Raw genomic sequence first — 14,421 nt, forward strand, 5'->3', positions numbered from 1 at the left:
ATTGTGCACATTGCAGAGAGAGCGATTTACAGTAGGTTGGACACATGAATTACATAGTTCTATTCAATGTTGGAGAAGCAACTTTGATACTGTAGTTAGTCATGCTACAATTTAAAGTAATTTAGCTCTAGTCAGGTCTACAGGAACCAAAGCTTCTCAGTTTCTCTCCTGAGAAAGCGTGACCCATGAGCTGGATGCTTGTGCCATCCACAAAATATATATGGGTTGGGCACAAGAGAAGGCTATAGTGTTTCCACAACTTTGATGGAAATATACAGAAGCAAGGTTAAAACCGTGGTCTAAAACGGTAACTGCATCCACCGTAGTTTTCCTAGTCATAATAACAGGAAGTGATGATTAAGTGAAAACAGAAAAAACCTTGTGACCTTCAAATACTGTATTCTTTTAAATGCTATTTTTATGCCAGAGGAAACACCAGTTTTGACGCCACCCCAATTCAAGCAACTGTTCGTTTTGTTTTTTAACTGTCCAAACGGTTTCATAGTAAACAATGACAAAACTGAAGTGCTCTGGGGTAAATTTTTATTACCATTCTTTAAAATCAGTTTGCTAAAGCGGCATTTTTGTCAGTACAACACACCACTGGTTTTTGGACTGCCATTTGATGACAGACCCCTTACCAGATTAAATCTGCTCACTTCTGCACAAGTTATAAATGGAGCATGTTGTGTACAATTGCGTTCAATGTACCAAACATTACCAAAACATCAAAGTCTACCCCTTTCTGTCTAATAATAAAGATCTTATGCAACTGAGTGAACCAACGAGTTTTAACACATTGACAAACATTAAAAATATTCACATATTATTTTAGCCATTGCATGATACAAGATAGAAGATTTTAAAACAAGCATTAAAGCTTAGCTGCAATAAGGTAAACAACAATTTTTTAATTTTTTTGGATGACGCAAGTACCTTTGCATGCATTAAAAATCCTGCCATTGTTTGATTTGGTCCGTCAAGTATAGCCTATCATTGCTGAAAAGACAACAATGCAACAAATGCATTGTGTTTAAGAGTTTATTGGTGGTCATCATAACCATGCATGCTTAGTTATTGTTTGAGAACACAGGTGGCTACAAGCATAAGCTGTTATATATGACACACAGCAGTTTTAACAAGACAACTCTAAAAATATACAGATGAGAGACAAAATACTGAATGGGGAAGTAAGCAATTTGTATTTGATTTCAGTCTGAATAGTGGTTGTTTTTTAATCCCTTGTTGTCCGTTACATATTGGCAACTTTGGGACTCTCTTTGGCCTGGCGCATCCCATAAAGCCACTTGATCACTCGAGCATTTCTCTCAATGACCGACACACCGTAAAGAGGACGTTCATCTTCTGCTGCTGCTGCTTCTTCCTCATCTTCACCCTCAGCCGAACGCTCCGATGCCGGCGCACTGGCGCTACGTAGACGTGAAACAGACACAATGTCAGAACCCGGTCTCGCTAGCTCCTCTAAATCTGATGGGTCAAGGCCACAATAATTAAAGAAGCGCTCAAGTTCTGCTCCTGCTCGTGAAAAGCAGTCGCTGACGTCAGATTTTGAGCGCGTCAGGGAAGGACGCTTCCTGGAGCCTGTTGAGGAGTGGCGAGTGATGGCTGGAGATGGAGGGGACTGGAAGTCATGTTTGAGCAAAGCAATGGAGTTTGGAGTAGGTGGGGTTGGAGAGGGACACAATAATGGCTCTGTGATTGGTTTTATGGAGAGGGGTTGAGGTGGGCTAGTTGGGGATTTGGAAGAAGGTGAGGTTTGCGCAGCACAGTTTGGTGGTTTAATAGGCCCTCGGGTGACATTTGTTTGTGTGGCATTATGGAACCTTTTGAAATCAATTGGCTGATGACTTGTTTGTGTGTACGGTCTAAGCAAGCGCAGAAGTTGTATTGGGACCTGAGGTGTGGTCTTTTGCACCGGTGGGCGGGTCTGTAGCTGTGGTCTACCAGCCATCCTCATCTGAGGTAACTGCGGCCTGACGTCGACTCTCCGCACTGTCATGGTAGGACATCCACTCGCCCCTGAGGCTTCTACTGGAGCTTTTCCTTGACTTGCTGAAGTCAAGCCCAGAGAAGGTTCTTCCACTGCTGCCTTGCATGGATCTGTAGCATCTTTCTCTTTGTTGTTGGGTTGTGTAGATACGACTGGGACAGTGGCGTCGCTGACTCCATCAATCAGCTTGCAAAGATGTTCCAGGTTAAGAGGTGGCGTCTCAGGCTTTGTAGGTCTTGCAGGGATCTTCCTGGATGGCTGTTGAGCACCTTGTCCACTTTGGCTGTTGTTGGATGGACAAATAACTGGCTGCTGTTTCTTCAAAGCCACCTGTTGGCTCTTGACGTACTTGGCCTTGTCTGCTTCCAAACGTTCCACCGCGCTCGGTTTGCGTATGCCTGGAGATGATTTGACTGGACAACTGGACTCTAGGTTGCGACTTGGAGTGCCAGGAGTTACAGCCAGCCTTATTATTCTCCGTGAAGATGGCTGGAGAGTGTCAGTTGACATCCTTGGAAATTAAAAATTTCAGCTGTTTCTCTTTTTTGCTCTTGTTTGCTTGGAAGTAGATGAATGGACTTACAGGCGGAGTATACTTCCACATTAATGCATTGGAGACACTGGATTCACGTTTTAATACCTGGGGGAACAGAAATAATTATGAGAAACAGACAATTGCAGCTAGACAGTTTACTCTTCTATGCACTCACACTTTTAAAGACTTTGCTTTAATAAAGTAGTTTTTTTTTTTTTTCATTTGCTGAAGAAAAATGAGTGGTGCTCGCCTGCGCAAGTCACCAACCACAATTTTAGGGCGTTGTTTGTCGGCGGTTGCCAGTGCATTGCAATGAGTGTTGGGTTTTTAGAATGTGGCTGGGTTTGTTGTGGCTAAGTGTTGCTAAAGAAGATATTTTGAAGAATGTGGGTAACCAAACCTCCTCCTCATCGAATCCTCATCGATTTCCATATTGTTTTCCATATTCTTCAAAATATCTTCTTTTGTGCTCAACAGAAAAAAGAAAGTCATACAGGTTTGGAACAACTTGAGATTGCATGAATGATGACAGAATTTTCATTTTTGGGTGAACTATCCCTGTTGTGTGTCACAGTTTCGGGGTCCAAATGATCCTTCCGGTAAGTGCTAATATACACCCACCGTGTGCTGTAATACTACTGAAAAATCATGGTCCTACACTTTTTTTTTTTTAATCTCTATAGCGAAATACTTGTCCAGACAGTGATTTTTATTTTTATTTTTTATAATTTAAAATATTGGTGTCTGGGATGCTGTGAGCCCAAAGAATGTACACGGTGAGTTTTTAAACTCTTACCTTAAAGAAATAAGTCACTCAAAAAATAAAAATTACCCCTTGACCCTCAGGCCATCCTAGGTGTATGTGATTTTCTTCTTTCAGAAAATACAATCAGAGTTATATTAAAAAAAAAAATGTCCTGGCTCTTCCAAGCTTTATAATGAATGGGTGAATGGGTGTTGATATTCAATAGTCCAACTGAAGTCCAATAAAATGCATCCATCCATCATAAAATGTGCTCCACACAGCTCCAGGGAGTTAATAAAGGCCTCCTGAAGCGAATCAATGCGTTGTGTAAGAAAAATATCCATATTTAAAACTTTATAAACCGTAATCTCTAGCTTCTGCTAACTGTTTTTCGCACATTCACGAGAGAGTGGTGTTCCAGCGGATGATGTAGGACATAGACCTAGCGTAAACCTCTGGTGAGAAGTGACGAAACACAAACACCGATCATGAATAAGAAGTACTAAAACGAGGATTTGACTTCAAAATCTCAACAGCCATTCACTGACATTATAAAGCTTGGAAGTGCCAGGATGTTTCTTAATATAACTCCGATTGTATCTGAAAGAAGTCAGATACATGTCTGAAAGAAGAAAGTCATATACACATACAATGGCTTGAGGGTGAGAAAATCATGGGGAAATTAAAATTTTTGGGTGAACTAAAGCTTTAAAGGTGTGCAGTATATGAATAGTGGTCATAAACAGCTGTTGAGATACTATCCTCACTTGAAACGGACTAAAGTTTAGAACGAGATACAGGATATGCTACGTCACAAGCAGATAAGTGCTTTTCCAGCATTCGCCTGACAAGATACAGCATCAGTAGCATTCCGGTAAAATGCAATTTACTACGGTATGATTGTAAACTGTTTCACACACAGATTTCACAGGCCTTTCCTTAAATAAGTCTATGGGATTTTCTTTCGTCAGTTTCATTGTCTGCTACTTAAAATTATTTTAATGGCTTACAAACGTAATAGCACAACTCTCATCAGCAAGCTGCACAATTTGAGTCTTTCACGACCATAACAAAAATAGTGCAGGACATGTTATGCTCCCAAAAAAAATAAACACTTGGGGTTAGAGCAGGGGTGTCAAACTCAGTTCCTGGAGGGCCGCAGCCCTGCAGAGTTTAGTTCCAACCCTGCTCCAACTCACAAACCATGCAGTTTTCAAATAAGCCTAAATGACTTGATTAGCTGGATCAGGTGTGTTTAATTAGGGTTGCATCTAAACTCTGCAGGCCTCCAGGAACTGAGTTTGACACCCCCGGGTTAGAGGTTTGTTCCCAAGTATGAGCATTAATAATAGTGATACTTGCTTTAGCAAACACCACTTATGAGCTCTTTAGGCTGTTGATGCATGTTGCAGGATGGCTTGAAACCATTATGAAGCCATTCTCAGAAGACTCCATTAGCAGTGGCTAAAAAAGGCTACCACTTTCCTCTAGAATATCAATGAAACTAACATTCACTTAATTGATTTTTAAAGGAATTATTAATTGAACACTTCCTAAAATAACTCTAAATCACACTGAAAGCGTATTTCAGTGCCCTTCCATTTAGCAAACCATGCAACATGACTGATATGGAAACATTTGTTCAAGATTGTGACAATTACATGCCCACTTAGGAATGTGACCTTACTGAGAAATGTGACACTGGTTAACTCAAGGGACATTTTGATGTTTCATACTGGATTTTTGTCCAGTGTTGTTAATAAACGACAGCTGTGCTGCTTTTATCAATGGACTTAAGATACTTTCACTTAGCAAAGTACGGCCAATGATATACCAGCTCATTGTCTAAATGTTTATCATTCCTTTACCGTAACAGCCAGCACTCCACCTAAGGTTAAAGTGCGCCGTGGCATGTACTATCCTTTCCTGTCTTTTACAATCCGTACATTATTCCATCCTTTCTGCTCTCCAGTTGTCTCCATCAATCAATCAATCTTTCTAACCTCACTCTCCCTTTATATATATTTCTATATACCGGTTTTAAACACAACAATGAGGTTATAATTCAAGATGAAGTAAATATGAAACTGATCCCTTAAGGCACGAAAAAAAAAAAAAAATAAGGTCAACAAGAATAAATGGAACACAAGGTTTCACTTACAGATTCCAGCGACAGGCATGTCTCTACATGATCCAGGAATATGTCTAGAACCAAAACAACAGTTACGGGGGAATTAGAACGAGACAGAATGTAGTAAAGCACACTGTATGTTAGCCACATTGTTTAAGTGTATCAGATCACATTGAGACACAGACAATACACACACAGCCAGCCAAACATACCTGCGACTGTTTCAGGAAACTCCACAGCATTGGTCTCCCCTTTAACGCTAAAGCTTGATTCAGGTGAAACAGAGTCAGGATTCAGTCAGTAATGTCTTTTGTGTGTCAAGAGAGCAGAAAGCAAGCAAGCAAGGCAGATGGTACACGCGTGTGATTGTGTTAAGGAGAAAGTAAAACTTGCCAGACCGGTTTGACTCTCTCTTCAAACACTCCTCCTATGCTTTTTTGTTGTCCCATCCAATCAGAAACTCATTCACACTCCAGGAAGTATGTCCCATATGCCCTTTGAGTCACCTGATCACTGAAGAAAAAAAACTACTTTGGCCTTGAGAAAATTCTCATGCCACCTTTTGTCTGGAATCTCTAAGTGTCGCTGTATGCAGAGAGAGACGAGCTGTTTGACAGCAAATTAGCTGATAGTCAATTATCTTTGAGAAGACAATATATTTTTCTTTTTCATCTTGGAATTCTGTTTTATATATATATATATATATATATATATATTAATTTATTTATAGAAAAATTTGCATGATAAAAACAAGATGTGTCTGTAATTGTCATTTTTGCTTGGTGCCATAAATAATTTACTTTAACATACAAAAAAAAAAAAAAAAAAAAATTATATATATATATGAACAATGTTTAGGATCAAGTGTTTTATTTTTCTCATTCAAAAAGATAACTTTTTAAAGTTTCTAAAACTATATAAAGCCAGAAAGCATTTTGACAAGAATATAAAACCATCACCATGTTGTTTATAAAAATACAATTCTAACATCTTTTTATCTCTATTTTGCAAAACACAAAGTGAAAGTCACGTGTCTTTATTTAAACTCTCATTTACACACAGAGAGGTTTGAAATGCCAATATTTACATATAATACAGTTGACGAGGAGATAAAGACTATATTTTCCCACATTCTGTTCTGATATGACCTGTAGTAGACTTTTTGCTATACAGTTTGTTGACTTGCGTTTCTAGTACATGCTCAAATACAATAACTCCACAACATTGTGTTTGCATTTCAATAAGTTTCACATTTAGTTAAACCTTAAGCAAGTGCAAATTACACAGCTCTCTCAAAACCAGTCAAACAAGCAACAACTATTCACTTGTTAAAGTAGTTTGTTTTGGATTTAGCACTTTTTAACTTGTACTACGGCTTTAGCAGATGTGGAACTTAAGGGACTACACATTTTCGAAATATAACCAGAGTTGGAGGTAACGCGAGTTATGTAATCCGATTTCTTTTTTCAAATAACTACTAAAGTAATGCATTACTTTTTAATTTACATGAACATATTCTAGTTACTTTTTTCAAATAAATATTGTTTTCCCATGTTGCATGTTGATTGAAATCAGGAGTAAGTGCGGAGGTGTTGTCTGCGCTGTGTGAATGTGACGTTACTGTAGTTCTAAACTAAATGTGTTCCTCAAAAACACATAAACACAGTTAAATACAAACTCAGAATATGACAAACCTGCAATAATTAAATTATTTTCTTCAGCCTGAGGCTTATTCATTTCACTTTTGGTGTGAAAGGGCTTTTACATTTGCCAAAAATATAACTTTTGTATATTAAAAACAAACAAGCAAACCCAGGCCAGATGAGAAAAAGTGATGCAATTAGTTACTTTTTTAAAGGAGTAATGCAATATTGTAATACATTACTTTTAAAAGTAACTTTCCCCAACACTGAATATAACATCTCATTTCTATGATTTTTAACTGGTTTTGTATACTTTTCAACTGTATACTGTTAATACAATTAATGTTTTCCTTAGGCATGGGATATTTGTCATACATTTGTCTAAATTTGACAAAACGTGCATTATTTAGTAGGGCAAACACTGGGTAATCCATCCCACAATGCAATGTGCTTGATTTGACCACACACTTTCCATGGAATTGCACATCTGTGATTTTTAATGCCTTATTTCATTATTTGACCGCCAAAGATATTTTAACACACAATTAGATTTAAAAACATAAGATGACTATTTTTATGAAGGCATATGACAACAGTGTCACGTTACTGTTGCAAACATTTAGTGTTGCATTCATGAAACATGATGCATACTGCGCCGCTTATATGCTTATATTCCTTATATGCATTCAAACGTTTTTGTCACATGCCCAAAGTCGCTGCTGTTACATGAAGCTAAAATTTGGTGGCGCTCACGAATATACTAAGCAGCTTTTTCTAAGCAACAGTGAATAACGGAGGAAGAATCCAGAAGCGGCTTTCTTGTCTGTGTGTTTGGTGTTGTTTGATAAACAATATAAATACAAAAATCTGAACTGCTGTTAGAAAACTTAATTCGTAATTCTGCTTACTTGTAAGCGCCACGTACTAGGAGTGAAATTGCATTTCCATACATCCATCTGACGTATTGTTCTAACCTATGAAAGCCTGTTTCCACCACTGAATAAAAAATTGAAAACAGGTAATTGTGACTTTATCGCACAATTCTGCCTTTTTTCTCAGAATTGCGAGATAAGTCGTTATAAAGTCAGAATTGCAGGATATAAACTCACAATACTGACTTTTTCCACAATTGCAAGTTTATATTGCACAAATGACTTTTTTCCAAAAAAATGGTAATTGCGACTTTTTTCTCTCAATTCTGACTTAACACGCAACTATGACTTTGTATCATGTAATTTTGACTTTATAACTTGCAATTGCGAGTTTATCTCTCGTAATTCTGAGAAAGTAGTCACAATTGCTTTTGTCACTATTTGAGCTTTCCTTTAGCTCAAATAGTAGCGCATGGCGCTAGAAACGCCAGGATCTTGGGTTCGATTCCCAGGGAAAGCAAGAGCTGATAAAAATGTAAAAAAAAACTGTAACTTGAATGCAATGTAAGTCGCTTTGGATAAAAGCTCTGCTAAATGCATAAATGTAAATGTAAATTGCAAAAACGCAAACTCGCAATTGCGAGATAAAAAGTCAGAATTGTGAGAAAAAAGTTGCGATTACTATTTTTATGTATTTTTTCTTCAGTGGTGGAAACAAGCTTCCATACGGAACAGCATGCCAAAATTGGAGTGAATTTATTGTGTGAAACACAAATATTCGGCACAATAACTTTTCCCGTAACAAACAAAATTTGAATTAGAAATGTTCCTCGGCCTGAATTATAATGCCAGTAAATTTGACTGAGCACCCTGATACTGAAACTGATATTGGATAATATATCATCACCTCTATAAAAATACTGTTACACAGATGCATAGAATGTAAAAGAGTTTCTATTTTTATCACACAAAATGTCACTCATCAACTTTGATCTTGACTGAGCAGCTTGCTGGTTCAGAGAGTCTTGACCGCATTCTTTAGTTTTTAACACACACGTCTTGGTCTCAGGACAGTATGCAGCTCTTGTCCTTGTCCTTGTCTTTGTCTTTTGTACTGAGACTCTGTGTCCTTCTTCTCCTGAAGCTTCCTCTTCGGCTCTTGTCCTCGTCCTCTGGCTGTGCTTCTGCTGCTCTCTCTTCACCCGTCAGCTGTGGCGGCAGAGGAATGCGCTGGCCCAGAAAGAAGCCTTCCTCCCCAGAGTCTGAGGAAGAGGAGCAGGTGGAGCAGGAGTCTTCGTGCCGGTAGCGGGTGGAGTGCAGGGTAAGGCTGCCGTTCCTGCTGCTGTCCAGGACGCTGTTGGATCGCCTGCGGTCTCCTACCCTGCATTCCAGGGTTTCCAGACGAGGTCTGTCGCTTCGTGAACCTCGGGAGCGTCTGAGCCGCTTCTCCGTGGGATGGTGGCCACCGCTTCCCCGGCGGAAACTGCGCTGGTACGACCCATCTGAAGGAAACATGATCGATGTAAGTCACAACATTCACTCTTATAAAAAAAAAAGAAGTGCTAAATAGCACTAAAAGTGGTTTTTAAAGGGGAACACTTTAAGTGCTACATAGAACCTATATCTTTAAAGATGGTGCTATATAGCAGTTTTTGTGTGTGTGTGTGTGTGTGTGTGTGTGTGTGTGTGTGTGTATAACTTGTGAATACTTCACCCAAAAATGAAAGTTTGTCATCATTTACAAATTTCAGGACTTTTTCATGATTCATGAAGAAATCATTATTTTGAGTCAGATCTTTGCTGTGAATCTGCTGATCCAGTTCACAAAACCAGTCTCGAGTGATCATGAAACAGGCTGATCCAGTTCTTTAGCTCGCTGGTTTAAATGATTATCAGTGAATACTGACTTAAATATTAGTCTTCACAACTTGTGAGAAACTTTTATAGTGTTTTTGAATCGTTTTTTTTAAAGCTTGACAACCCGAGTCCCACAGTTAGGGCTGCACGATAAATCTTATTTTAATCATGATCGGGATTTCTGCTTCTCACAATTTACTAGGCATAATCGTCTGCAATATTTGCCTGCAGGATATTTATCCCAAAAATGTTTCATCCACTTGACTGTTCCATTATCTTAGATTGGTAACAAGCCCCCGCAAGCTTTCATGGTCATGGTTGCCAGATGTCAGGAGTTCTGCCCGGTGTTTTACTTAATCTTCCCAACCTGGCAAGCATGCACACGTTCTCTCTACATTATGGAAATAGTGCTGATGAGCTGAAAACACTGGCAAACTTGCAGACTCTATTAAGATATTCCACTCAGATAAAAGTGTCTGTTTTGTTTCACACTGTTTGCTGTGATTAAATCTGTGAGCACACCACGTTAAGTTGACATTCTCTTGATTTATGCTTATGTGAAAGTGTATTAATTCTGATGAGTTTAACGATTATTGTGCAGCCCTAGTCCTGGTTCACTCATTATATTGAAAATCTGTAAGAATATTCCTCTGACATTCACCTTATGTTCTACAGAAGAAAGTCAGTCATACATGTTTGTAGGGTGAGTGAATGCTGACAGAATTGGTATTGTTTGGGAGAAGCAATAATGACATGATAAACTACTTGAATTTCTTGTTTTGGCTCACTGGTTTCAGTCTGGCCTCATTACTACTCAATCCATCTGTCCAAACCAGAATTTGAATTAAAAAAAAAAAAAAAATCAAACACTGAAATGTGTGACTAAAACTGCATCAGGTACAGATTCGAAACACCAACAGCTTCGTTGTAATGTTAAATAAAAGTGTCTTTCCTAAAATAACACATGACTGTATAAGCACAGCATGATAAGACTGTACAGCCCCATTGGTTTATTTTAAAATTATGGGTCCCACTTTATATTAAGTGGCCTTAACTACTATGTACTTACATTTGAATTAATCATTTGGTGCAATGCACTTATTGTGTACATGCATGTTTTTACATTGTACTTGTATTTTTAAAAATACCTATATGTAATTACATCTGTAATTAAATTCTGTAATGACATTTATAATTACACTGTTGACCCATCCCTTACACCTTAACCCACCCTTAAACCCACCCATACCACCAAACCTGCCCCAAACCTTACCCGTATCCACCTCAATAGCAGCAAAAGTGTTTTGAAATACAGTATGAACACAATAAGTACATTGTACTTATTTTTTGATGTAAGTACATAGTAGTTAAGGCCACCTAATATAAAGTGGGACCAAATTATGTTCTACTGAATTAATTATTCACTTTTTGTGAATTTATAAATCCTGTGCCGTTCCCTCACAAACCCCCGTTTGGGAAACCCAGTCTTTAAACATTTCCAACACAAACTCATCAGGTATTTTTTTTATCCTGGTATTTTTTTTATTTTTATTTTTATTTTTTGGCTTTCCTGTAGCTCAAATAGTAGAGCATGGCGCTAGCAACGCCAAGATCATGGGTTCGATTCCCAGGGAAAGCAAGAGCTGATCAAATGTAAAAACTGTAACTTGAATGCAATGTAAGTCGCTTTGGATAAAAGCGTCTGCTAAATGCATAAATGTAAATGTATCCATAAATAAGGTAGAAAATATTCAGACCACTTTGTTGGGTATGATGAATGAAATGGCTATGAATTGTTGTGCTTTTCTAACAAATGTGAAGATGCTAAACCTTCAGAAACACCTTCAGAAAGGTGATCAGATTGGGACCAAATGTTGGTTTGAAGTTATTTGTATTTGTTTTCTCTATTTCTTAAATCATTTTTCTTACATAAAAGTTTGATTCAAATCTTATACAAATCTTATTTTCTCTAGCTGTGCACACATAGGAGTATATATATTCTGAAAGAAGCATTTTATGCTCACCAAGGCTGCATTTATCTGAACAAAAATACAGTAATATTGTGAAATATTTTTCCCAAGATTTTATATTGTAAATTGTAATTTTATTCCTGTGATCAAAGCTGGATTTTCAGCATTATTACACCAGTCTTCAGTGTCACATGATCCTTCAGCAATCATTCTATGACACCCTTTTATGATTTGGTGCTCAATTATTAATAATGATAAGAATCATTTTTTTTCCTGCCCAATATTTTTTGTGGAAACCGTGATGCTGTGAGACTTCAGAAACATTAAATAAGCTGGTAAAATGTTAGTTTAAGAACAATTATTACTGCTAACTAGTTGCAATAACTAGCATGCAATAGTACTAGCATATTGGCTGTTTATTAATACTTATCAAGCACATATTAATGCTTTTTTTCCTGCATGGCCATATTCTACATCTCTTAACCAACTACCTTTCTTGCTACCAATAAGCAGCAGCTAGGAATGAATTAAGGGAATAATCTTAGTTAATATTGAATGTGTTACCAAAAATCATAATGATTCAAAACTTTTGACCCTTTTCCATTTGTGCCATTGTTGTTTATTTCATTACTATTTTAATGCTCGAATGCTGCTGAAAAGCCATTAAATAGCCTATAATAATAGCACATTGTTTTAGTGGACATTATGATCTTACCCAGCAGGTCCATTTGAGATGGCACTTCAGTGCAGAAGCGCAACCTGTGTCCCAAACTTCCTTCAACTTCCTCTCCATCTTCCTCCTGCTCCTCATCCTCTCCCTCTCTTCTCTCCGTCTCCACCCGTTCCTCTTCCTCCCACTCTTCCTCTTCCACTGAATAACTGCAGCTGATTGGCTCTCTGAAGCTGACCCTGGCGGTGCTGCTGCGGACTGGTGCCGCAGGGACGTCCTCGGCTTCAGTGACAGCGGCCGCGGAATCCGAAGGGGTCGGCGAATCAGACGGATCGAAGAAAACAGGGGGCGGAGGAGGCGGGAAGGAGTCGGAGTCATTTAGATCGTCAAACGCATCTGAAGACTCCAGTTGAGAGGAAATTCCTATGAAAGAGGAAGCCAGGAAAGAAATACAGCTTCAGATATGATAAATAGCTTTACTGAATCGGACTCCGTAAAATCAAGCATACCTGTACAACTGACGTTCCCACAATCCTTTGCAGTGGAAGTCCCTCTAGACGTGCAGCTCGTGGGGAAAGGGCCAAATTCTGCATATCCATTCAGCTCCACTGTAAACTCCAGACTGTCTGGCCGGTGATCCACTTGCTGTGTGCTGATGCCCGATTGGTCCTTGCAAACGATTGCTGTCCTGTCATTGGCTGCTGGACAGAGTTGTGAGTGTTGTGTGTGTGTGTGTTCATACAGCGGAGGTTGGCCATTCGGTATAGGATGGAAAGAGGTGTGAACACCTGCAAAATGAACAAGCGGATAATTAGAGATTCTTCTGAATACGAACAGTGTCAATTACATGCATGGAGGACATTTTTACAACTGCTGATCGCATAGGTGAATCTCACAAAGAATTGTCCTTGCTGTGTTTTGGTAATATGTTTTTTTTTTTTGAAGAAGAAGAATCCAAACCCTTAAAGTGGAGTATGAGGAACTTTCCACATTAAAAGCTGAAAATAGTATATTAAGATTGAAGCAAACTTATTATGATCAGGGCGAAAAACCCACCAAATTGTTAGCTTGGCAGCTTAAGAAATTAATTTCAGAAAGATCCATTAATGAAATTAGGAGTGAAAAAGGGTAATTACAACAGATCCTGGTGAGATTAATGACACTTTTGTCATTTTGACACCCTCATCACTCTTATTTTAAAGCCAGGAAAGTCACCTGTGGAGTAGAGGTCTGTGCGGGACTGTTTTTTAGTTCCGCTCCCGCGAGGTTTTATCCCGCACCCACCCGCTCCCGCCATTTATTCACTCTTTGTTCACCCGCTGTCCGCATAGAATAATTTTCTTCCCGACCCGACCGTTCCCGCTAAATTTAGATCTCGTTTCCAGAATCTCACATTTAAATTTCCTCTAGCCTACTAAATGAAAGAGAGATAGGCTAACAAATAAACGTGTAGTCTGCACAAAATTGTATTTGTTATTTTATTCCTCTTGTCAAGAGTCTTGAATTTATTGACAGCAAAATGTTAAACGAATTTTGTGTCTTAAGACACAGTAGCAAAAAAAGTGTATTTTTATTCGTCTTGTCAGGATACAATTCGTTTAACATTTACAACACAATAGGAAAAAGTGTCACAGAGAAAAAAAAAAAAAATGTAGGTTGTACAAAAATAACCTATTAGTTATTTTATTCGTCAAAATACGTAAGGGATAATCAACGGCTAGCTGTGCATTAAACGATTTGAATGCACGACGTGGAGGCGAAGAACCACCCGACGCGCAGCTAACCTTTTCTCTGCGATGCTTTTTCCTATTGTGTTGTAAATGTTAAACGAATTGTATCCTGACAAGATGTTTATGCCATGGTCATTTGCCAGCATTCACATATTAAAGATGTTAAAGGGATAGTTCACCCAAAAATGAAAATTCTGTCATCATTTACTCATCCTCAAGTAGTTCCAAACCTGTATGAATGTCTTTGTTGTGCTGAA

General features: G+C 38.4%; 2 protein-coding genes and 1 long non-coding RNA gene across 4 annotated transcripts in view; 1 reads left to right on the plus strand and 2 right to left on the minus strand.

Annotated features, from left to right (window-relative positions):
* The window catches only part of LOC131545477 (uncharacterized), a 29,025-nt gene extending 19,822 nt beyond the window's left edge, over nt 1-9,203 (plus strand). Inside the window, exon 3 of the long non-coding RNA XR_009272438.1 lies at nt 9,082-9,203. This is a non-coding gene — a long non-coding RNA (uncharacterized LOC131545477). The remainder of the gene's footprint in view (nt 1-9,081) is intronic.
* Nucleotides 516-5,859, minus strand: fam110a (family with sequence similarity 110 member A). Of its 2 annotated transcripts, XM_058784319.1 has the most exons (4): nt 5,821-5,859; nt 5,635-5,687; nt 5,453-5,496; nt 516-2,651 (listed from the first exon to the last, which is right to left on the minus strand). In XM_058784319.1, exon 4 carries the CDS (start codon nt 2,519-2,521, stop codon nt 1,253-1,255), a length of 1,269 nt encoding a protein of 422 aa, XP_058640302.1. In that variant the 5' UTR covers nt 2,522-2,651; nt 5,453-5,496; nt 5,635-5,687; nt 5,821-5,859; the 3' UTR covers nt 516-1,252. The 2 variants fall into 2 exon arrangements, with proteins under 2 accessions (XP_058640302.1, XP_058640301.1); XM_058784318.1 differs by lacking the exon at nt 5,821-5,859 and having other exon boundaries at nt 5,635-5,809.
* The window catches only part of prickle3 (prickle homolog 3), a 48,175-nt gene continuing 40,196 nt past the window's right edge, over nt 6,443-14,421 (minus strand). The window contains exons 9-11 of the mRNA XM_058784316.1: nt 12,944-13,222; nt 12,480-12,857; nt 6,443-9,439 (exon numbers count right to left, since the gene is read on the minus strand). Coding sequence (XP_058640299.1) covers nt 9,003-9,439; nt 12,480-12,857; nt 12,944-13,222 — 1,094 coding nt within the window. The 3' untranslated portion in view covers nt 6,443-9,002. The remainder of the gene's footprint in view (nt 9,440-12,479; nt 12,858-12,943; nt 13,223-14,421) is intronic.

This window comes from Onychostoma macrolepis, chromosome 08 (genome assembly GCF_012432095.1).
Source record: "Onychostoma macrolepis isolate SWU-2019 chromosome 08, ASM1243209v1, whole genome shotgun sequence".
Classification (NCBI taxonomy): Eukaryota; Metazoa; Chordata; class Actinopteri; order Cypriniformes; family Cyprinidae; genus Onychostoma; species Onychostoma macrolepis.